The sequence below is a fragment of the Epargyreus clarus genome, unplaced genomic scaffold (assembly GCF_041222505.1).
Source record: "Epargyreus clarus isolate Ecla_fem2 unplaced genomic scaffold, WU_Ecla_fem_2.2 ptg000010l, whole genome shotgun sequence".
Classification (NCBI taxonomy): Eukaryota; Metazoa; Arthropoda; class Insecta; order Lepidoptera; family Hesperiidae; genus Epargyreus; species Epargyreus clarus.
The window spans coordinates 1,214,833-1,241,035 of NW_027332218.1; the positions used below are offsets into that span (position 1 = coordinate 1,214,833).

At 35.9% G+C, this 26,203-nt stretch overlaps 1 protein-coding gene across 5 annotated transcripts; it reads right to left on the reverse strand.

The window, feature by feature from the left end:
• UGP (UDP-glucose pyrophosphorylase) lies at nt 1–25,580 on the reverse strand. Of its 5 annotated transcripts, XM_073077007.1 has the most exons (7): nt 25,444–25,562; nt 24,824–24,850; nt 5,776–5,962; nt 4,038–4,270; nt 3,326–3,531; nt 1,038–1,809; nt 1–246 (listed from the first exon to the last, which is right to left on the reverse strand). In XM_073077007.1, exons 1-7 carry the CDS (start codon nt 25,468–25,470, stop codon nt 139–141), a joined length of 1,560 nt encoding a protein of 519 aa, XP_072933108.1. In that variant the 5' UTR covers nt 25,471–25,562; the 3' UTR covers nt 1–138. The 5 variants fall into 5 exon arrangements, with proteins under 5 accessions (XP_072933108.1, XP_072933110.1, XP_072933112.1 ...); XM_073077009.1 differs by lacking the exon at nt 24,824–24,850 and having other exon boundaries at nt 25,444–25,580; XM_073077011.1 differs by lacking the exons at nt 24,824–24,850; nt 25,444–25,562 and adding an exon at nt 23,034–23,149.
• Between the last annotated feature and the right edge of the window lie 623 nt (nt 25,581–26,203).

Sequence of the window (26,203 nt, forward strand, 5' to 3'; positions counted from 1 at the left end):
AAAAAACAATAAGGGGCCTCCACTCTTTCGCTCCACACCTTCAAATCCGGCCCTGACTTTGTTCTATAATTCTGATGAAAAGTTGCCATAATCCTTAACTAACCCATGCTATTCTAACAGACCTTGGGGTCCAATTGACTAGTGATCCAAGATACGAAGGTTACCAGATACTATCTTGTTCTCGAGGACAGCGCCCGACGGTATATCGATCCTGTCGCCGTGGTTCGCTATTATTATTACTGTACCCTGAAATAACATGAAAAATTTGAAAACACCATCAAAAAATTAAGAAATAAAAAATCAAATATGCAGGGTGAATTATTCATGTGGGTCTTCAGAGCCAATATGGATTAGCAAACAATGTTTAACAATGAGGCCGATTTTGATAAAAACTAAAACTGGATCATTAGATTTTTTAAAATTTTCCTGGTCGGGAATCGAATGAGTTCATATTGAAATACGAAACCCTAAAAATATTCACTCCATGTTTTATCGAAATTTTGGGAAATATTGACAAAAGAGAAATTATAGGAAATAGCTCAATTTTTTTAAATACATAAGTCATAATTGAACTCTTTTCTGCGTTTCTCTTTTACTTTAGTTACTTAGATTCGACACTAGTTGCAACACTTTATTTATTAGTACTTGGTTTTAATTAAATTTGCATTACAAAGTTTTTGTACGAGAAATTTATAATTATTTTTTTTTTTATAATATAGGAGTAGCAGACGAGCATGCAGTCCACCTGATGGTAAGTGGCTACTGCCGCCCATGGACATCTGCAATCAACCCCAGATAGGATTAGATATTCCTACCTGAGGTCGGCCACAGATGCGCCGCTACACCGGAGGACTAAGCTGGAACGCCCCGGAAAAGTATGTCTCCCTTACCACACCCTTCAAAACGGAACACAGCAGCGCCTAACACTGCTGTTATTAGGCAGAAATAGGTGTGGCGGTGGTGCCGCCGGAGTTGAACCACAAAGGGTTCTACCTTCAAATCTATCTTTTTTACCGTAGTTAGATATCAAAACTCACCTTCAAAGACACGCCTCTCCCGAACGTAACATCTCCAGACACTGTGAGATGGTCCAACTCGATCAGATCCGGGATAGTAGCGAATCTGTTCAGAAACTCCTTAACTTTCGCGAAGTGGTTGTCCCCTAGCTTCACGAGCGGCGTCGACGGGAACATCCGCTGCGGGGACATCACTAGCGAGCCGTGGGACAGCGAGTACAGGTTGGACATCACTAGCAGCAAGTCGGACGTCTTCTTGACCGGTAAGAAACGACTTCTTGGTACGTTAACACCGATGCCTCCCTCAAAGCACTTCATAGCTGCACCAACTGCTGTTTCTAGTTGGATCACGTTTAGACCATCTCCTAAGTGTTTGTTATTGACGATTATTTCCATGTTCAGAGAGCCCTGGTCCACGACACGTTTGATAGCGTCTAGCTTCGCCCATAGATTGTTCGTGTTGAAGAACTTGAACTGACTGACTGATTTGAAATCATCCACGTGTTCCTTTGGCACTTGAGCTATTTCTAACAACCTTAGCTTATCTTCGTAATGAACAAGAGTTCCACCCTTCACATCAGCCCTTGTCTTGTCAGTGACTTCCATGACGAATTCTGACCCTTTGCTCTCATTAGGATTGAGGAGTAGGTTCAGGATGTTGAGGTCGACGGTAGCGCCAAGGTTATCGATGTTGCTGATGAAGCAGTAGGTCCTGCCCTCTTTGATAAACTTCTCGAGGAGGCCTGAGTTGTGGAAGGACTCGTAGAAGTCGCCGTGACCAGGAGGGTACCACCTGGAATGTTAAAAGCATTTTTATGAATAAGGACTAGCAATAGAGCATGTGCCGTGTGGTGTCGGTCTCGAATAGCACCACTCCCTCTCTTCCCCTGGATGTCGTAAGAGCCGACTAAGGGACAATACCAGGAGATGGGCAGCAGCATCTTCCTGCGTAAAAAGTCCTTCCGATGGTGCCAATTCTGCTATGGACAGATATAATCAATTCCAGTTAAGATTAAGATCCTTACTCTGCCTCTGTTATAGTAGGGCAGAAATAAATGTGCCCTCTGTAACTACAAATAATCTTATCACCTTCAATATAATTTGAAAATAACAGCATATTACGGATTTTAGTTAATTTTTAAACAGAGTTAATAAATTGTAATTTGAAAAACTAAAAACCATGCTACAATCGCACAGGGAAAATCGTTAATCCTGACGATCCTGATGAGGAGAATGGGACAAATTATTAAAAACGTGTATTGATTGGTTTTGTTCGTCATTGGTTCTTGATAAGTTATTGGTTATTGATTCAAAAATTATATTAATCTGACCATTCAAAGTTGGTAAAAATATAATTCAGTTTTCTTTATGTATACATAAAGGTCAAGTAAATACAAGCGTGGTGAAAATATAATACGGAATTGAGTTGAACTTTTCATATTTCGGGTAGAGTCCGCGCCAAACTGCTAGTCCGCTCTGAAGTTGTTGCGAACAGGTGTAGTCATACAATTTGCTATGGCGACGTGATTCATTTCTATATTCAGAGCGGACTAGCATTTTTACGCGACTATACCAGTTTTTATCAATTGTCATTCATCCTATGTACGAGTACCTAATTGTTATTTCGTAGCTGTTTAGATAAACAAAACTGTTTAGATAAGATAAATAAACTTATGAAATTCAGCCTAAATAAAGATAGCTTATCGTCTATTATTATAATGAATTTTGTATTAGCCGTTTTTATCAACTTGATAATACTGGATATAGATTAGAATATGAGACGAAAAAGTTATATTTTCTTTAAAGGTGAATAAGTTATATAAAATCTTATAAGACTAACAATGTGCCTGAGTGTGTGTGTACGTGTGTGCGTGGGTGTCTGTGTGCGAGGGTATATGTGTGCGTGTGTGTGAGGTCGAGTGCGTGCGTGCGTATATGTGTCGGTCTGTGTGTGGGTCTGTCTGTCTCTTTCTCTCCGTGTGTGTGTATGATGTCCAGCTTCAGCCCCTTGTACTTGCGGATCACCTGCATGTGTGTGTGCGCGTGTGTGTGTGTGCGTGTGTGTGTGTGTGTGCGCGAGTGTGTGTGTGTTTGCGAGTGTGTGTGTGTGTGTGTGTGTGTGTTTGTGCGTGTGTGTGCGTCTGTGCGTGTGTGTGTGTGTGTGCGTGTGTGTGTGTGTGTGTGTGTGTGTGTGCGTGTGTGCGTGTGTGTGTGTGTGTGTGCGAGTGTGTGTGTGTGTGCGAGTGTGTGTGTGTGCGTGCGTGCGTGTGTGTGTGTGTGTGTGTGTGTGTGTGTGTGTGTGTACTCACGCCTCGATGTCCGCGTGAACATCCGCGTTCTTCGCGACAGGCAGCAGCGACTCGCGGTTGATGCGCGGGTGGCAGGACTGGTTGAACGTGTGGATGTCCAGCTTCAGCCCCTTGTACTTGCGGATCACCTTCTGCGTGTCCTCGTCCGTGTTGAACGAGTTCATCAGGACTAGGGGTACGTTGCATTTGTAGGTTTTGTTCAGATGCTGGAAGAAAGGAATGTTGTATCATTATAGTTAAGTGACCAAAGGACGTCTATAATCAACGTGAGTTAAGTTTAGATTTTTTCCTCAAGTGGACTACAGATGCGTTGCTAACCCTGCAGACTTGGCACGCCTGTTGGAGCGCTACTATGTTCTGATTTGAAAGTTGTGCTAAGACATATTAATACGAGACCTTACAAGTAAGTCCTCAGGGATAGCAAAGCAGCCAACTTCCGATCATCCAATCTTATGAGGTGCATTATAAAATGTCCATTGCCGAGAGTTATCACCTTCCATAGAGTCCACTACATATTTGCTTGCCACTTCTATAAGATATCTCACCCTCTAATAGAACTAATAAACCGATACTAAATTTAAAATAGGCACTACGACGAACACATAATCAACATACGACCAAAACATAATCATTAGCATTTTTGTCCAAATTTCTTGGAGAGTCAGATACAAAAAGTCAACTCTAAGGGCAAAAAAAAAACTGTTTTATTTACCTCAATTTGTTGTACAGTCAGATCCAAGAAGGTCAGCTCGTTCCTGACTTGGATGACGGACTTCGGACCCTTACACCCCATGGAGGTACCGAGCCCACCGTTCAGCTTCACCACCACCAACTTGTCGAGCATGTGGTGGACATTGTCGGTAGTAGGCGTGTTCAATGTGGAGTAGTCGATCACAGCGCCCTCTGGGAGCTTCTCGATCTTCTCCCATGTTACTGATGGACCCTCTGGGAAGTATAAATGTGATTTTTAAAGTGGTGTATCACAAGGTAATACTTTTGCACCGGATTCTCTGTATTTTTTAAAGAATAACATTTGGCGGTGGCACGGGCGGTGTGCCACGAGGAAGTATTTTCCACCTAACTATTTTAGAAATATTCAAGAAACATTTAGTATGAAGAGCGTTCCAAGGCAGTGTTTATGATGAAACTTCTCGACGAGTGTTAATAAGAATAGCATTTTTTATAATTCACAATTATAATTGTTTTTTTTTATAATTGAAAATTAGCTTGCAGTATACGTAATGAGAGGTCACTACCGCCTTTGGACTTTTGACCAACTTCTTATAGGATACATTCTACCTGAAGCCGATCCCAGATGAGTTGCCACTCCTGAGGATTAAAATGATATCCTCATATTAAAGTCAGCCAGTAACCATACTATTGACCAAAACGCAAAACTCTTTTACACTAAAAATAGATGAAGTCGGTTATAGCCCGCGCCAAACTGCTAGTCCGCTCTGAATACGGGTCGCGTCGCCATTGCAAATTCTATGACTAAACTTGCTCGCAACAACTTTAGAGCGGACTAGCAGTTGGACGCGGATTATACCTCTAAATTATTAATGGAATGAATGAAATTGTACCATGAAGTACATATCAGTGTAGAAATGATTATTTTTAGAACTGTACCAAAGGTTAATAACTTTCAATGTTCATATGTTTGCAAACTAAAAACAAATACAGCCGTATGATGTCATACCACAGGAAAAAAAACGTTCGTTTATTTGCATCCAGGGCCTATTAATATTAATTTTGGCTGCGATAACTCTGAATTTGTTGTTAAGTGGCACAATTGCTTTGTTTGATGCAATTGAACGTGGGATCGTCTGACCAAATGTGGAAGTACTTACGTATGTATGTGTTACGATATGTTCAAAATTGAAGATTCTGTATTCGACCGCTAAATATATGAATATTTGTATGTCCGCGATTTTCTCAAAAACCGATTTGGATAGGGATTTGGTTATTGGTTTTTGCTTTAATTTTTATTTTCCAACCAATCTTCCACGGTCGACCAATCAATAAAAGATGGTAGAACTAGTAAACCACGTGTCACCATGACGACCCGAGCGGTGGAACGGTCACTATATCGGTCAGACACGCAAAAGTGTTCCGGGTTCGATCCCCGGACAGACAGATATCTGAATGACTTTAGATACATGTTCTGTGCCTGGGAGTTTGCATATTCGTCTTTTTGTGTATTCATGACACCATGACACAAAGGGAAACCTAGTGTTGGTTTATGAGTGTAGAAAGCGTATATTCAACATAGCGTGAAGAAGTTCTTGCATTTTGGTAGAAGAATGTGGATCCCAACGGAATTATATATAAGAAGGCCATCTTATTGAAGTCAGTCAGTCAGTAAGGTCAGACAGCCAGTAAGGTTAGTCAGTCAGTAAGAGCGAAAGACTCTATGGTATATGAAAACTTAATAAATAATCAGTACTTACGTTCAGCCAAAAACCGGCTGAAGAGATTCTTGAAACCCTGAAACTCCTTTTCGACGGACGCTCGCTTGGGCTCCGGGAGCGACGAGACCAGCCTGTCCAGCTCCACCTCAAGCCTGGCGAGGGCATCCCGTTTGGTGGCTTCCTTGAAATCCCTGGACCCAGAGGGCGTCCGCTGATGACTGCGAATCTGAGGAAAGAACGAGTTATCAGGATTAGATTCCTGTTTTTGAATTTGTATAGGTACGTGTCTAAGGTAACAAATAATAAAAGGGATGATACATGCAATAAAATTAGGTGTTATTTAATGTAGGTGTTCCCAACCCGTTGGTACTATCAATCTAAATATATATAACTCAAAGGTGACAGACTGACATATTGATCTATCAACGCACAGCCCAAACCATTGGACGGATCGGGCTGAAATTTCGCATGCAGGTAGATGTTATGATGTAGGCATCCGCTAAGAAAGAATTTTGATTAATTCTAACCCCAAGAGGATAAAATAGGGGATGAAAGTTTGTATAAATCTTCTTAGTTATTACTTCGTAATTATATTACTTCGTAACGCGACCGAAGCCGCGGGCAAAAGCTCGGTAGATCATAAGTTAGTTAACACGTGCAGTACTAGTTAATTTAGTTGAGTTTGCACTGGTTTTGCAGATTTTTTTATTTTATATTTGATAAGTATCTAACGGTAGCTCCTTTTTTCATTTTCTTTTTATGATTACTTATCTCACTAAACAACAAATAATGAACAGTACCCTTCTTACCATGAGTTTCTACGTTTCGACAAATTTGACCGTTTTGGTATTTGTTTACGTATTGGCCTATACAATATCCAAGTTCTGATATAATCCGCTAGGGGCGCTGATTGGAAATAGTATGGGCAAATACCAAAAAAAAAAACATATTCTGGGGGCCTCCATACAACTTTCCGCCCCGGGCCTCCGACAACCTTAGTCTGGTTATCTTTTTATATATATATATATATATTTCTTATGTGCGTGTGTATGTCACTGAACTCCTCTTAAACAACTGGACTGATTTTGATGAAATTTGTTGTGTGTGTTCAAGGGGACTTGAAAATGGTTTAGATTCACAATTTAGTCCATGGGAAAAGGTTCTTTTAATTAATTTTTAATTCGTAAGTAGTTATAGAATCGGAAACTATGCATTTGATCAAGTGATGCTCTTAAGCAAAGTTGTCCAAGAGCCCACGAGGGTTTGGGGGTTGGTAAGACCAAATTTTCGACAGATGACACCACTGTCATTCCAATGCAGGTACAAATTTTCCGTTTTATGTATGTCATATTATTTCTTTAAAATGCGGGCGAAGCCGCGGGCAACACTAGTAGGTACTATATATCACTTTTTGTCAACGATGTGCTGAAACCTAAATGCATTAATAGCTTTTAACATTTATGAGGTGCCGTTGGACATTAAGAAAACTGTATTAACAAAGTAATTATTTAACTAGTTCGTAGCACATTCCAAATATCATATTACAATGTTCTTACTATTTGGTTAATCTCCACGAGCGGCAGTGACCACGTGGTGACCACGTAATGCTATCCATGCTCGCTACTTAAAAATACGTAACACGCGTTAGATATGTGATACGTTAACACATGATCTTTGATAATGTGTCTGTAACGTTTATTACAATTAGTGCACTGTTTTGCTTAAAAGGCACTGTAATGTTCGATATTGTAATTTTGACCCGCATGACGGAGCGGTCACTATACCGGTCTGACGCGCAGAGGTTCCGGCTTCGATCCCCGGCCAGACAGTTCTAAATGATGAATTGACGTTTCTGTTTCTGGGTCTAGGTGTTTGTATATTTGTCCCTGTATGTGTCCATAGCACCCATGACATAGGGAATCCAGTGTGGGGCTATGAGTGTAGAAAGCGTTACAATTGTGCAAAAATATTAGGTGCATTTCTGCTTGTCACTGTGGTCCCAAGACAAGAATAGGGCTACGGTCCCCTGTACTAAGAGGCGACTAAAAGGGGGCTTCCAGAGTTGCCGTCGGCAAGTGGGAGATCGAACCGTCCAGCAAGCAGTCCCGGGAAGAACGGCGGTATACGAGGTCGCATACCATTGTAAATACCAAATGGTCTGGGAGGAGCGTAAATTGCTCCACTCAGGGTAGAGCCCAATAGGGGCATCGCGTTTGGAAGACTCCGGTTGTGTTCCGTCAGAGATCCATGTGATTACATATGTCCATGAGCAGTAGCCACTTACCGTCAGGTGGACTGAATGCTCCTCTGCTACCTAATATCATAATAAAAACACGTAAATGGTGTTAGTCAATAGCCCTTAGCACGCGACCTGCATATTGCAAGACTTGTAGCGGGATTTTCCTCAAAAAACTGCATTGTACTTGAAATGTAGATTAAAAGGATTGTAGAATATTAGTTACAGTATTATTTTATTGGGAAATACTCCAATATTCCTTCATAGAAATATTGTGAAAAATGATATCTATAAAAATAAATGCCATTGATGTATCTGTGTATAATTTTAAAATTAATTCATAAATATCTCGTTTTCTACAATAAATATATTTGTATTATGTCAAAACATACAACAAATATAACAAAGAGGAACACCCAGACTCCAGACACCAAACTAACTATAAAAATAAATTATATTGAAGTATCTGTATAAAATTTTAAAATTAATTCAGAGATATCTCGTTTTCTACAATAAATATATTTGTATTATGTCAAAACATACAACAAATATAACAAAGAGGAACACCCAGACTCCAGACACCAAACTAACTATAAAAATAAATTATATTGAAGTATCTGTATATAATTTTAAAATTAATTCAGAGATATCTCGTTTTCTACAATAAATTTATTTGTATTATGCCAAAATATACAACAAATATAACAAAGAGGAACACCCAGACTCCAGACACCAAACTAAAGCTGTTATTTGCAGCCTTATTAATAAAAATATTTCGTAATCACTCTACCGTTAATCTGCCGTACAAGAAATACCGTACAATTTTAGTTTTTTGGCAGGCAAACGATTGTATTAATTGGGTTATTTACATAACGTTACATGCCTAATCGGGAATCGAATCTGGACCTCTACAAATTAACGCCACGCTAAATAACAAAAAAATAAAACCTGCATATTATAAACCTGCATAAACAAAAACTGCATATTAATTGCTGTGATTAAACAATCTATGCTTTCTACACTCACGGCCCCACAGTAGGATTCCCTGTCGTGGGTGCCATGGACACACAGACAAATACACAAACACCCAGACCCAGAAACGGACACCTAAATTCATCATTCAGATATCTGTCTGGCCGGGGATCGAACCTGGGACCCTCTGCGCAGACCGGTATAGTGACCGCTCCGGCTCGTGTGGCGGAGCGGTGCAGCTCATGCATAACCATCGTATATTGCACGGGCGTGCACGGAGGAAATCATAAAAAATAACAATCATTGGACATGACTATTGTTTCATTGAAGCAAATTGATTTGACCATGTGTGATTGTTAAACTGATGCGAGCGTGGTATATTGAAATTGATTTGATGCATACGAAATTAATTAATATCTAACCGAAGAACTAAAATGAGTATTAAATTAATAAGGAAGGTGACGGGGCTTACAAAGTTTCCCTCTATAGTTTCGAAATACCTTCGATTTCCAGACCTTAGCCATAGATTAGTAAAGATTACTCACTCCTAACAAGAAAATGTACCCAGTTTTGAGAATTGAAATAGTTGCGTAAAAAAACTTTGCCACGTCTCCGTGCTAAAATGTCCTTAAAATATTTGAAATTATTATTATAAATTATTTATTTATTATGTAAATAACGCAGTATTCGTTATTTATTCGTAAATTTTCTCTAAAAATGTTTTTATTTGTCAAAAATTCAAAAAAAGAAATTACTATAATAAGCCGTTTGTGGCTTCATTCAATTTCAAGGCGGCGAAGTATCTTTACTAATCTATGACCTTAGCATAGGACGTAAAAAATAGGGACATGCTGATTTTTTCTTCCGTCATCATCAATGTTCCCAACCACGCTACTGATTTTAACTGACCCGCCTTTAACAAACCTTGGATTAGAAGACCCATACCAACTCAAGGGGTATTTTTTCTACCAAATAATTTGAGTCCGCGTTGCTTACTCGCATCATAAGCCTAATTAATTCACGCATGCAATCGAGACACGCATGCAGTTGAGACACGCATAGTTGAGACACGCATGCAATTGAACCACGCATGACAACTTATTTTGACATTTCTGCCAAAAACTTGGCAACCAAACCTGCTTCTATTGAGCAGAATAATAATTTAAAATTATTGACATCCAATAATTTAAATTTGACATTGGAAAATTTAAATTAAATGATAGGACAACAGAGTGCACCTCTGGCAAATTATTTAATTTACAACCATTGTCAAATAGTAATTCATTTAATAACATTGACATATCAATAAATAATTATGTAAGTAATTCATATAAATATAATAATAATAAGCAAATTAAGAGACATATTTCAAATAAATGTCTTCATATGGGTAAATTTAGTAATAATAAAACTAGCAATAAAAAGTTTTCATCTCTAAAAATATTGCACCAGAATATCCAGGGTTTTTCAAGTAAGGAACTGGAACTGGAGTTATTTTTAGAGAGTAACAATTATGATATAATTTGTTTAACAGAGCACTGGTTAAAACAAGGTGAAACACAAATAAACTATATAAATCACTTTATTGCTAGTTCGTTCAGCCGTGAGTCAGCTATCCATGGTGGCTCATTAATAATAACTCGTAAAGGTTTAAAATCAAGAGAACGCTTGGATATAGTGGGGCTCTCGGTTGAACGTGTTATTGAATTATCATGTGTCGAGCTGGATAGCCTTATTGTGGTTAGCGTGTATAGGCCCCCTAACATAGAAACATTTTCTAGATTTGAAGGTGTAATGGAAAATGTTTTGGATATTATTTGCAAATGTAAGAAATATGTTGTTGTTTGTGGTGATTTTAATGTGAATATTTTAGAAAACACCACATTGAAAGTAAAATTACTTTCCTTATTTAGATCATATAACTTAGAATATAGTTTTTTTGAGCCAACCAGGGTGACTTCATCCTCTGCTACTTGCATCGATAACATTTTCTGTAACTGCTCTGTAGTTGAAAAATCTATAATAAATCAGATTAAATCTGATCACAAGGGGCAGTCTGTCCATATCCAATATAACATATCCAAGGAAGGGAACATAAAGTTTCTTCATAGACCAATTACAAGTCACCGTTTATTAAAATATAATAAAGTGCTACTAAATAAGTTGTCAGTTCTGAACCATAGCACTTGTGTTAATAATTTATATTCTGCATTTTTCTCCACAGTGCACACAGAGTTTAAAAAAATATTTTCTGAAGTTAGGTATGAAAAGAGTACTAGACTTAGTTTTTGTGAATGGGCTACTAAAGGTATTCGTCTAAGTAGAAGTAAACTTTTCGAGCTTTATAGTGAAAGAGAGAATAACTGTAGCCCTCACTTCAATGAATATGTTCGTAAATATTCTAAAATATTTAAATCAGTTTGTATGACAGCTAAATCTAAGTTCATACATAATAAAATAAAAAATTCTGATAATAAAATTAAAACAATCTGGAAAATAATTAATGCCGAAACACGAACTTGCAGATTAAGTATCAGTAAAGTATCTCTTACTACTGAACGTGGTCAGATTACCTCAGATAAAGAAATTGCACAAGAATTTGAAACTTTTTTCTCGAATATACCATTTAATACTACTAAATTTTTAAAATCATCCCCAATTAAAGCAGTGACCATCCTTAAAGAGAATTTAAGTCAGTGTCACATTAAATTTAAATTTAGACATATTTTAATTAATGACATATTAAAAGCTTTTAAAGAATTAACTGTTAAAAATACAGAGGACATTTGGGGAATGTCAGTAAAAGTTTGTATATCAATCATTAAAACTTTAGCTCCCTACTTAGTCACTATTTTTAATATGTGTGTTGATCAGGGCTGTTTCCCTGATTTAATGAAACATAGCAAAATAATTCCATTGTTTAAGGCAGGTGATACTAAAGATCCCAACAATTATAGACCCATCTCAGTACTGCCTGTTCTAAGTAAAATTTTTGAAAAGATCCTCTTACAGCAAATGTTGCTTCATTTTAAACTAAATAATCTTTTACATCAAAAGCAATTTGGCTTTACTAAAGGCCGTTCTACCACAGATGCTGGTGTTCAATTGCTGCGACATATTTTTGATTGTTGGGAACAAGCACATGATGCTATAGGTATTTTTTGTGACTTGTCTAAAGCTTTTGATTGTGTTGATCATAAAACCTTATTGTTAAAATTACAATATTATGGTATTCAGGGAAATTCTCTAAAGTTGATAAATTCTTATTTAAACAATAGAGTCCAACGAGTGCAAGTAAATGGAGCATTATCAGCAGGTTCTAATATTAAAATAGGTGTACCTCAGGGCTCCATCCTAGGTCCGTTTCTATTTTTAGTTTATATAAATGATTTGCCAAATGTAGTAAAGGATTTATCTGAGGTTGTTTTGTTTGCTGATGACACTTCCTTGGTGTTTAGAGTAAAACGACAAACACAGGATACGAACGATATTAATGAAACTCTTTGCTTGATTCAGAACTGGTTTGATGCAAACAACCTACTCTTAAATTCTAATAAAACTAAATGTATTAAATTTATGCTACCAAATGTAAGGAGTACGGGGATGAATGTCGCTCTAAATGGTGAGACTTTGCAATTCGTCAATGAAACTGTTTTCTTGGGGATTACCATTGATTCTAAACTCCAGTGGGGTCCCCACATCTCTGCTTTGTCCAGCAGACTTAGTACTGCAGCTTTTGCAGTCAGAAGAATTAGACAGTTAACAGACATACCCACTGCCAGACTTGTCTATTTCAGTTACTTTCACAGCATTATGTCTTATGGCATTCTACTGTGGGGCAGTGCTGCTGACATAGACTCTATATTTACTATTCAAAAAAGAGCAATAAGGTCAATATATAGTCTGCGGCGTGGTGAGTCCCTAAGAGAACTGTTTCCCACTATTAATATATTGACGGTGCATAGTCAATACATTTATGAAAATATTATGTATGTAAGAAAACACACTGATATGTTTGAAAGAAATAGTAACCACCATAACTTTAATACCAGAAATAGAAATAAATTAGTAATTCCTAAACGTAGATTATGTAAGGTGGCTAGATCTTTCGTGGGCAACTGTATTCGCTACTACAATAAAATACCCGACCACATTTTGAATCTCACAGAAAAAAAGTTTAAACATGTCGTTAAACTAACGCTATGTAAAAAAGCGTACTATAAAGTAAGTGATTATTTGACTGACAAAACGGTGTGGTCTGAATTAGCTCCAGCTCCACATGTACCATTACGTTAAGTTAACATTGTCAAAAACATTTTTTTTAAAAGATGTGTGTTATGGAGTTTCTTTCGCCGCTTCTTCTCCATAACGAAACACCTTGTGAAGTGGTGGTAGTTGCTTTGACATTCAAAAAGTGATCTGTAAAGAACCTATTTTGAATAAAAAATTTTGATTTGATTTTTGATTTGATTTGACATGTGGACAACGTCGCAGTGACAACCATGACCGATGAAAGCCGCGCCGGCGACATTAGGCGAAAATTGCCGATACTGGTATCACTCGTATATTACCTCCCTTAATCTCAGTTTATACATCATCATCAACCCATTACTGTCCCACTGCTGGGCACGGGTCTCCCCTCAGAATGAGAAGGATTAGGCCATATTCCACCGCGCTGGCCAAGTGCGTATTGGTAGACTTCACATACCTTTGAGATTTATTTTTTTATTTTTTATAAATCTCTTAGGTATGCAGGTTTCCTCACGATGTTTTCCTTCACCGTTTAAGCAAGTGATAATTAATTTCTAATACGCACATAAATTTGAAAATCAGAGGTGCGGTGCGTGCCTGGGATTTGAACCTCGGACGCCTCGATCGAGAGGCCGTGTTTCTTAACCACTAGGCTATCACTGCTTTCACTCAGTTTATACGCGCACAAACAAAGAAACAACGTCGTATTTTATAATATTCATTCATATTAATGTTTAAACAGTACATACAGAACTGATTGTTATGTATACGAGATACGCGATAATCATTCAGAGTTATAAATATCCTGCGTTATCTCATAGTCAACATCATTAACTGCACGAATAATAAATGACTTGGGTTTTTAAATATTGCAAACCAAATTGACGGCTTTTGATTGTATCTCGCTCATATAGAACGAAAAACATGTACGAATAAAATGCACAAGGAATATGACTTGATTACGATAAAATAAAATAAATAAAAATTAACAAGACATTTATTCTCTCACTATTACAAACACATGAATTATTTATTATTTTAATTGATTTTTTTTTTATTTTAATTATTATTATTTGCACATTTATCGCTAGTTGTTGTATTTAACTATTTAATAATTATCTGTTTCGTTGTTCATAATAATATTTATTTCTTATAATATTTCGCGTTTTTAATTTTATGTAATTTATTTATTTTGTTAAGACCCTTATACCCAAGATCTCATTTTTGTATAACAATGTTAATAAATTAAATTATACGTAGTTACTTTATTTATGGTCTTTTCCTCTCACGACTCGCACGCGTGTTGATTCGCTCTATTTTTTTTGCGGGCCGTATGCGTGAGGCACACATGACCGTAAAGTTTAAAGGTGGTAGAGCCCTTTGTGGTTCGACTCCGGCGGCACCACCGCTACACCTATTTCTACCTAATAACAGCAGTGTTAGGCGCTGCTGTGTTCCGTTTTGAAGGGTGTGGTAAGGGAGACAGACATTTCCGAGGCGTTCCAGCTAAGTCCTCAGGGGTAACGGCGCATCTGTGTCCGACCTCAGGTAGGAATATCTAATCCTATCTGGGGTTGATTACAGATGTCCATGGGCGGCAGTAGCCACTTACCATCAGGTGGACTGCATGCTCGTCTGCTACTCCTATATTATAAAAAAAAAGAAACTAAAAGATGCATGTCGTATGCAAGCAGGACCTGATCCGAACAGAAACCCGTGTGACAGGAAAAGCAAGAAAGCTACAGTGTTATCGTTCTATACTCATATATAATTAATATAAAGTTATTATTAATAAATATCTTGTTTTTATTTTCTTAATAAAAAAAATATTTATTACAAAAGTACATTTAGTACTACCAAAATGGGTAGTTATTTAAATATTGACTTGACTTTATTTATTTTCAGATATCGACAATGATTTCTGATATTTTTATGGGTAACTTAAAATAATTGTCCGTATTAATTATTGTGTACTTATTAGATTTAATACTTTTTTCGGCCCAAGTTTTCAAACAAATCGCAAAACAGCCAGTCGTTAATTATACCAATTCATAACAAGAAATATAATTTACAACTTAATTTAATTAATGATAATTTAATTACATACACCATTCATAGTTGAAGATTAATATAATGCTACGTCATCATGTACTAGTAAAAATGAATAGAATAATTTATGAGGAAAAAACATTAAAATATTTTCCTCGGTACAGTAGAGGTCATTTGGATGTCACACTACATGTTAGATCCGAGTACGTTCACATATAATATACCCGAAGACTTGGAAAACGAACATGCAGTCCACCTGATGGTAAGGAGCTACTGCCGCCCATGGACATCTGTATTCAACCCCAGTGAAGATTACCAACCTACCGTCCCATCTGAGATCGGCCACAGATGCAGTGCTACTCCTGAGGACTAAATTGGAACTCGTCGTAGAAGTATGTATCCTGTACGACACTCTTCAAACCGGAGAACATCAGCCCAGAGCACTGCTGATATTAAGTATAAACAAGTGTGGCGCTGATGCCTCCGAAGTAGAACCACAAAGGGCTCTAACAACTTACTGGCACAACTATAAACCATTTGGTAGAACCATTCATGGTTCGACTGGCGGAACCACCGCCACACTTATTTCAACCTAATAACAGCATAATTAATAATAATTACTGTCCCACTACTTATATCAGTAGAACTTATCGCGTGCTTAAAGGTAAAAGGGCCTATAGCTAAGGGTTAATAGGGATTTATGCTGAAAGGGCACATAAAAAATTTTTTTTTTGCCATTCGGTTTGAAATTATCTGAAACGTAAAAAATTTTTAGTTCGGTTTGAAATTATCTGAAACGTAAAAAATTTTTATCGTAAAGTTAAAAACGTAAAGTTATATCATAGTTAAATGGCACAGATCGAAACTAGTGGGCAACAGTTGCGGTTGTTTCATTATTACCATGCTCAGTCAGCATTATAATGGTTGCGTATGGTTCGATTTGTTCCATACAAATTAAAGATACAGACTAATATAATATAAACGTTGTTCATGCCTATAATTGGCACTCATACGACCCTTATTATTATTAATACTACTATAGTGTACTTCTAAGTACTATATAATGTATTGTGTGTGTTGCTGTTGGCATGTAAATAAATAAATAAATAAACAGCAGTGTTCAGCGCTGCTGTGGTCTGATAATAGAGATTGGAGACTATTCTGTACATCCGTAAATAAAGTTTGAGTCCGTTCAAAAGTTAATTTCACAAACATTAGTAAGTAATAACTGAAAATAAAGTGGTAATATGCAATCATTTTTTTTTCATTTCTAGGCAATAATTTCGTATTATGTTAAATCACTTTTAAAACGTATTTTCAAATGCGGATATCTCACTTATTTCTCAAGGGTAAAAACGCAACGATGATCAAATTCAAGATCATTGATCATCGTCCGAACATTTGTCTGGTCATTTTTGTTTGTGGTAGCGCCGATCAATCTATACTTGACCCCAAATAGAATTGAGTTAACATGGAGGTCAACCACAGATGCGTTGCTAATTGTTACCCCTAAGGACTAAGTTGTAACACATCTTGTAAAGAGATAAGGGAAAACCCTTAGCACACCATTCAGACCAATACAAAGTAGGGATTTTTTGCAATTTTTAATGGCATTATTTAAGAATTATCCCTAATTGTTTTGCACATACAAAAGTACTCTTGTAAGGTACGTAACTAATTAAGTATATATTCACTTGTTATTATAATTATAGTATTAAATGTGCTGTGCTTAAGTTTTTGAGAAAATAATTCTATCTGCCTATCTAACTATAACACTGTCGTTGCCTTATAAGAACAGAAATACAAATAAACTCACAAATAATATTATAAGAAATAGTAAAAACATATTTTTAGTATCCAAATTTTAAAAAACATACCCAAGACCGAATAAAATCCCTATCCTCCGGCATTATTCAACCAAACACACGATAAACACAACGCCACTAAATTACACAAATTACAAATATCACAAATTATTTTTATAACAATATTTTCGTCTGTCCTAATATAACGCTATGTCCGTCCGTACCAACAGGCGGTTGACAACTGAATTGAACGTAAACTGATAGCGAATTGTTATCAAAAGTAGAATTGTTACCTTGTTACTAATGTTACATAGGAAGGTAACAATTTAAATTTTAAATGAATTTTATTAATTTGAAGGTGGTAGTACCCTTTGTGGTTCGACTCCGGCGGCACCACCGCCACACCTATTTCAACCTAATAACAGCAGTGTTAGGCGCTGCTGTGTTCCGGTTTGAAGGGTGTGGTAAGGGAGACAGACTTTTCCGAGGCGTTCCAGCTTAGTCCTCAGGGGTAGCGGCGCATCTGTAGTCGACCTCAGGTAGGAATATCTAATCCTATCTGGGGTTGATATCAGATGTCCATGGGCGGCAGTAGCCACTTACCATCAGGTGGACTGCATGCTCGTCTGCTACTCCTATTTTATAAAAAAAAAAAAAATACATATTAAAATTGACGGAAGATTATTTTTCAACCGAATTAACATGCAGTCCACCTGATAGTTAATGGGCGCTGCCAACAATGGTATTAAACCCAGACAGGATAGGATTCTAAGTCGACCCGCCTGACGGAGCGGTCACCATACAAGTCTTTTTTTTTCCTGGGGAAACCCGTCATGGGTTCCTCTCAGCCGCGGGGGCAGCGGAGAGGATATGCCGGACTCCTACCGGCTAAAATCCTCTGTACGCCCTTTGTCGGGACTGCGGGTACGCTATGCATTCGTCCGCGGTCCCGACGGCGTCTGCCCACCATAGGGCCCGTCTCTGTGTGGGATGGAGCTAGAGCTACTCCATCCCCTCGTCTTTGAGGAGCGCGTGGGAACAACGCGCGCGCCACCTCGAGGCTTATGATGTTTTTGACATAGGACACCCCCCTGTCCTACGCCAATGCCTCCGTTATGGGGGTAGGAGATGGACGTGGGAGCCCTTCTCCTAGGCCCGGTTTTCCGTCTGCGGATAGGGAGGTTTGAGGATTTCTCTCTCTCCCTCGCGCAGCCTCCTTCTGCGAGATAACAAGACCTGTCGCTCCCGACCATAGCTTTTACCACGGCGGGGAGCGAGAGGTCTGGCCCCACAGCAGCAACGAGTACACGGCGCTGGCTGTCCCATGCAGGACACTCCTCCAGTGTATACTGCGCCGTGTCCTCGTCGCAGCTACAATGGTGGCACTGGGTGGTTGGCTCCCTTCCGGCTATGCGGCACAGGTACTTCCCGAAACAACCATGTCCCGAGAGCACCTGTTCCAGCCGGAAGGTCAGCGACACATGCGGCCTGTCCATCCTACCAAACATACAATTCTGACGTGCACAGGGTTCCGGGTTCGATGCCCGGCCAGACAGATATATAAATGAGGAAATTATTTCGATTTCTGTTTTGGGTCTGGTAGTCTGTGCATTCGTCTTTGTATGTGTCCATTGCAGCCACAACATGGGGAATCTGGAGTTGATTACAGATGTCCATGCGCGGCAGTAGCGACTTACCATCAGATGGACTGCATGCTCGTCTTCTTCTATATTTTATAAAAAAAATAAGAAGGTATCGTGGCGGTGCTTCCGGAGTCGAACCACAAAGGGTTCTACCAAATTCTTAATACAACTCTAATAAATAATAATAAAGGTACCCGGTGCAGTGGGAGCGACGCAAGGTTATGTGGGATTCTTACCGCAATAAAACCCCCCCGGTGGCCGTCCTTGGCGCTGCGTAGAGGGCTCCGGAATCTCCAAAGGAACGCAACCAGAGTCCTCTTAGCGCGTTGCCCCGTCGGGCTCCGCCCAGGTGAGCTTGACGCTCGCCACACCGTCTGGTGCGTACAACGGTATGCGACCACACATACCGCCGTCCTTCCCGGGACCGTTGGCTGGGCGGTTCGTGCTCCCGCCCGCGACCCGGAAGCCCCGTTTTAGTCGCCTCTTACGACAGGCAGGGGATACTGTAGCCCTATTCTGGTCCCGAAACTACATGGACATTGTAAAGTATACTAATAAGCACTTAACCAGCGCGATGGACTATGGCCTGATTCTTCTCATTCTGAGAGAAGACCTGTGGCCAAGAGTGGCACAATAATGGGTTGACGACATAATTTCTTATTCGCGTTCGAGGCGTTCCAAATTAGTCCAAAGGAGCAGTTTCGCATATGTAGCCGACCTCAAGTAGAATTCTAATTTTATCTGAGATTGACTGTAGATATCCATGGATGACCACGTACCATCTTGTAGACTGCATGCTCTTTTGCTACTTTTTTAAAACTTTTAGTTTTTTTAAGTTTGTTCAATGAAAATCATAATATTTATTATAAATTTATAAAGTATTATTTTTGACAAAGAAGTATACCTATATAAGTATGCTTAACCGAGAATCAAACCAGAAACTACATGCATACTATTACCCACGTGGGTAATCAATAACCAGTTTGAACTGGTATTCATCTTCTATAACGACGCAATTGCCACAGCCTTGGTAACGATTGGTTTGACAAGACATTTGGACTTTGCATACGAATAAACTATATTTGCATAATGTTTGCATATTACAATAACTACTGTAATTAAAGTTAAGCAGTTTCGTTAAATAAGCGAACGTTTATTGTAATAAACGTTAAATATGTTTACTTATTTATTTTTAAACTCAGTGACTCATCAGGATCAGGACAGATATTTGCCAAATTTTAGAATTCTTAATTCAAAAGGTAAAAATAGGATCCAAGTATTAAGCCTACGTTGTACGTCCTTCTGTCACAGGGCTGTCTATCTCTTGAACCCTAATGTTCTATAGTTATGTTAACCAATACTAAAATTAGGGAAGTTGATAATTTATGTTACGGAACCCTTCATGTGCCATTTCGATTCGCACTTGGCGTATTTTATTAATTACAATTTTACAGCAATTTTAACCAAATATCACTATTTGAAAATATTTTTTTCTCAATAAGATCATGTGTCTATACTATAGTCTGATTCATAATTAGGTGTCCAAAATGTAAACAAAGAAATGTCACTGTCAAAATTAACAAGAAACAAAAACTTTAACAAACTCAACAAAAAACTAAAACTTTACAATTATTCACAATTTAACAAACGCGCTATGAAAACGATAATACATTTGAGTTCGATTACATTCACAAAAATGAATATCATCAGCTACCAAACTTAAAAATGACGGCACAAGAAATGTTTTGGGTTCCGATTGTGTTACCATTATCACATTTTAATTTTCTACCATAAACCTTGTTTTTTATTATTATTAGGGTATGGGACAAAATTGAGGTAATATAAATATTAGAAAATGTGAATTGATCTTAATTTATTTAGATTGTTATTTTATTATTGTTGTATTAATTTAATATAGTCAAAAATAAGAAACTACCATTTGAAACGTATTTTCTTGATAGGTCAACACATTTGTTTACATTTTGGACACCTAATTATGAATCAGACTATAGTTAACGTTGAAAGCGATTCCAAATTCAAACCGGATATTTGATAGTATTCATAGATTACGTACTATCGTTTAACGTTTTATTTTTTTCGTTCGTACATACTTCATGTTTGCATAATCTACATTTAAGTCATAGATTAGTAAAGATACTTCGCCGCCTTGAAATTGAATGAAGCCACAAACAGCTTATTAGTAAGTTTTTTTTTTGAATTCTTGACAAATAAAAACGTTTTTAGAGAAAATTTACGAATAAACAACTAATACTGCGTAATTTACATACTAAATAAATAATTATTTCAAATATTTTAGGGACATTTTAGCACGGAGAAGTGGCAAAACTGTTTTACGCAACTATTTCCATTCTCAAAACTGGGTACATTTTCTTGTTAGGAGTGATTAATCTTTACTAATCTATGATTTAAGTACCTACAAACTATATTTATGGTATTGTTTTGACAACTGTTTCACCATTTTTGTCTTATTCATTTTAAATAACAATTTTATTTTCAACCATTAAACATTTAGAACGCGAATGACATACAAATTATTATTTTCTTTTTTAATTTTTATTAAAGTTAAATATCAATTAGAAATGTCACTCAAGCAAATAATATTATTTATTTAAGCATAGATAGCAGTTAACCAAAGCATCATAGACATTAAACTCAAGCTGATAAGAATGCAATTAAGTCAATATTGCACGTGTATGTCTGTACTTCAGATCAAAATAAGAAGACAACGCCTTTAACACAAGTTTTTATCCGACTGGGAGGGTAATATTTTTCAATGTATATATGTGCGTATGAATGTACGTACATACAGTAGGTAAGTCTCATTTTTAACACGCCCTGTGGCCAAAATGGATTGACGAATTAACATATGAGGTGTCGTTGGATTCATCTAAATTGTGGGAGTAACACTGGCTATATTCTTAAGTCGGGTTTTTAATAATATTTCTGTAATTTGAAGTTATGTTACTTATGGGGCTTTTTGTGCAAATGACAAGCAATTGGTATATTTGGTATAACATAAATATTTGTAATTTCTACACTACCATATATTGTTCAAAAGATTGTAAATTATTTTTAGTCTGAGACTGTAACCGACATTTGTATAAACAAAAAAATGAGCCGTAATCTGTTTAAACAATTTAAACAAATAGATTACTGATGACAATAGCAACTGAACAAGCCTTATCGGTTCATTTAGGTATTTTTATTACAGAAACTATTTAGAAAGACTGTTAAAATGATAAATAAAAGATAACTAACAAACTAGTTAGTATAAACTTAACAGTTTAAACATTTATCTTAAAAGAAAAGTGAAATAAAATGTGTAAAAATGATGTTGGTTTTGAGACTAATACAAAATTATACTTATAGATTTTTGGTATTTATATATTTCTGAATGCAGTATCAAGTAATAGATGGCACTAAATAGTGCAAAAGTGACTTCCAAGATCTATTTCTAATACGTAAAGATGAACTTTTTTATCAAAATGATGGTGAGTGAAATTAACTTTCATATTTTTTTCTTTTATACCATTTGGCTTCCATTAATTATTTAAGTCACATTTAAAAGTAAATACCTATTTATACCTTTCAAAATATATTTATAGTTACGTTTCTATATCTATATTCTATAATAAGCGTCAAATTCGAAAAATATTATAATGATATGAGTATATTACGGCATAATAAATTTAAAACAAAATTACCTTGCTCAACAAATCCATGGATAAAAAAACAAATCCGCTATTTGCGTAATAATAAACCAAAAATCACCACAGACACAAATAAATTTGAAAATGGAACTGCCAACCTAGCACGGGAGTGATGCGCGGGAAACACTGAGTACTGACTGCCGCAGATACGCTCTAAGTACGAGTTGACGATATTATATAATAATTTCAGATAGTTCAGATAGTTTATCAATGCATGCTCCGGGCATTAATGAGGTGGTAAAACAATAAAAAGATACATAACTGGACTAAAATAGGTGGTTAACTAAACCATTTTACATGTGAAAATACTTTTAATTTAACGAGTTAGTATAATTACAGTCAAATTGAGGAATTCCTTTTCTTCGGGTCTATTATTTTCTTTCCTGGCAAAACCAAAACACGCGCCGAAAAGAAATTGATTATCAGTTGTCAAAAAATATTTAAGTTTAAAAATTAAAGTAATAAAAATGTTCACACAAAAATATTCATAAAGCAAATATTCATGAAATGAAATTAAATTAATTAATTGCAAGAATTCATCCCATACTTTTGTAATATTTACTTACAGTTTCACTTTTTAAAGAAGCTTAAAGTATAAATATAATATTACCTGCTGTAATAAATCCATGGTTATAACACTTCACGATGATATTAACAATATTTTAGCAACTTTAACTTTGTATTATTAGGGACGAACAAATACTACAACTGCTTCCGGCCCTTTACAGATAGAGTACTGATATAACACCCGCGTTTAGTGTAAATTATAGTATAATTAAACTCAAGAATATTAATAACCCATAGTTTATCTTTGCTTACTTATCTTACAAAAGTAAGTAAGACATATAGATTTATATCAGCTGTGCACACAGATGTACTTAAAATAACTAATAGTATAATATAAAACAGAAAAAAGATGTGGAACTGGCACCACCTTGAAGAACTCCACTTTTAAAACTACCTACAAACGCAAGTCCGCCAAAAATATAGGTATAACTTATAACAATGAACGTTAGGAACAAATACAGCAATAAATTACTTTATTATTGTGCACAAAAGGTAATAAAAATATTTATTGCGCTTAGGCTATGCAAAGATCTTTGATTATATATTGTTTAGGCAATAAACATGTCATGATGAGTTTCTAAATGCTACTCCTTTATGTCCTTAGTCTAACTCTAAGTAGATATGAAAACAATAATTGCAATATCATGCTTGTTTTAACAATTACCATCAATCATCATCTATAGCAACTTGTCATCAAATTTCATCATTTTTGGTACATAATCAAATCAAATGATTAGTGATAAAAATTGACAACTCAACTTTATATGTATACTTAATAATGCACAACTCAGGATGACTATGGCATTTGTATATAATTCTATATATTTGCCAGGTACTTGAGACAATGTCTATATAATACAAGACATACTCCTATGTGGTTATCACTCTTGTATGTACTATATATTTGTTTCTATAAGGTGTTATGTATGAGGTAAAGATTCTACATTATCTTTAGTTACTTAGCTCAGACAGGAGTTTCGCAACCATAAATAATAAAAGATTAAACAAACATTACTATGAAACCCAATTTTATCACTAAGAATAATACTACATAACAGAAACAGTACTAATTTTATTTCTAATAAAAAGTAACATAATTTTAGTAGGTTAGTTGTGTTTTAAGAATCATGCAAGTTATATTGAGCATAGTAGTAGAATAGATAAAATATTGATTTATTAATTTTTCATGCACACTATAAGCTATTTCTACTAAAAACTTTGCTTATAAGTACTAAACAATATAATTACAATAGAAATTGAACTCTAAAATATTGTTTAAAAATAAATAATTTTGAAATAAGCACAAGGCAACTACTTATTAATTATTACTACAAAAAAAGAAAATTTTAATTAATATTTATTAAATTTGACAATAAGTACTAAACAATGAACTTTAAGGTAATTCAAAATTAATAAAAATGCCATATTTTTCAGTTGTTTTATTTTTACATATTCAGGCATATTCTGGTAAGAAAGTATGGTATACAAAACAATGTTTTATACTTTTTGTAGTTATCTGTAAAAAGAAAATCCACCCATCTCATGTTATTGCAATCTGTGGTATTTTGACTATAGTAGATACCAAAAAATATAATGATGTATTAATATTGTGCCCATTGCACTAAATCCTATAGTTGAAACAGTCTTGTGTAGTTAATACCGAATACCAAAATATGTATAAATATAATAAAGCATATAAAGAAACCAATCCACTAGAAATAAATCTTCAGCAATTTCACCACCTCATGTCTCAAATTGAGTATGGTTCACTAGTAATACATATATTAGGCAAAAAAGAGTATTAATCACATTTTTTTCTATATTCTAGCTTACCGCAGGCTTCAATCTGTTGTCATCGGCCTGTAAGTTATAATTTTAGATTTATCAATTAAATATTTTCAGAACATGCAAAAATACCAGATTATTGAGTGTTAGAAGAAAATTTAGTTTAAATTATTAATAATTTTGATATTGTTATAAATATGCATTAAAAGGCTTAATTATTTTATTATGATGTACCTACATACCTACCTACATGAAATTCATATAAACAATTAAGGCCTCCTTTCGTTATTTAAAAAAGATAAATTACTGTACATAATTATATGTCTGTCTGTTGAAACCAATGAATGATTAATACTTTAGCGAATGTAGCTATCTATCATTAAGACGCAAATTCATCTGAAAGTATTACGTACGTAGGTTTTATACAAGTTTATGACATAAACATACGAATAATATAGTATTATGTATTGCTAAATTCATAAAAAAGTAGGTAACTACATGCGATTTTTAAATCTCTAAACAACGTTCGTTGTTTATATATCGCTAGTACATAACAGACCTCCACGACCTTTACGCTTAGAGGTCAGAGCGATAAACAATATCTTAAGTGTTTACAGTCAATACGCACTCAATGAAACACGCCTATGATAAGAATACAGATAATTTACCTTCGCGGCTTCCCTGCTATCGGCCATTGCGCTGTTAATTATAAAATACGTAGAAAACACGAACACTTGTTGTGAGGTAGACGCCGAAATTTGACTTTGACATTTAAATTTGACAATCAGGTGATAATTGTCAAAAACGTTTTGTTTTGCAGCTTGGACTTTTGCATTATAAATGGATTTAAAAAATCAAGATTTATTTTCGCGCTGAAATATTGAAGTTACCTTTTTGGAGTGAGACTCTAAAATTAATAACTAAGAAAGTAACAAATTACAACAAATTTATTTGTTTAAGAAGATATTTTTTCATCAGCGTATTTCTAAAGAAATCGGCAAAACCCCTAACCCCCATATTTCAAAGGGGACGAAAGGGTTGAACACTGCTAACCCCTGGCTCCGGCTACCCATCTTCTTTACATCGTTTGTATTCACTACATAATGTCCGTCATTTGTATGTAAGCACCTATTATACTTATATATAGTTATGTATTAAAATCACAAAAAACAAAGTACTTATGTACGGAAGTGATTTGCAAGAAAATGGTTAAATAATTATTTTAATGATAGCACGTTTACGTTGGTAAATACATATTTAAGTATGTACCTATATAAGCGTAGTAACTGGTGGCCAGTCATTCTTGTGATATAGTATTTATTTAATAAAATGCTACCTTTATTTTATATTTCTATTTATTTTATCTTCTTATATATTATATAAAATTCTCGTGTCATATGTTAGTTACCGTACTCGTCCAAAACGGCT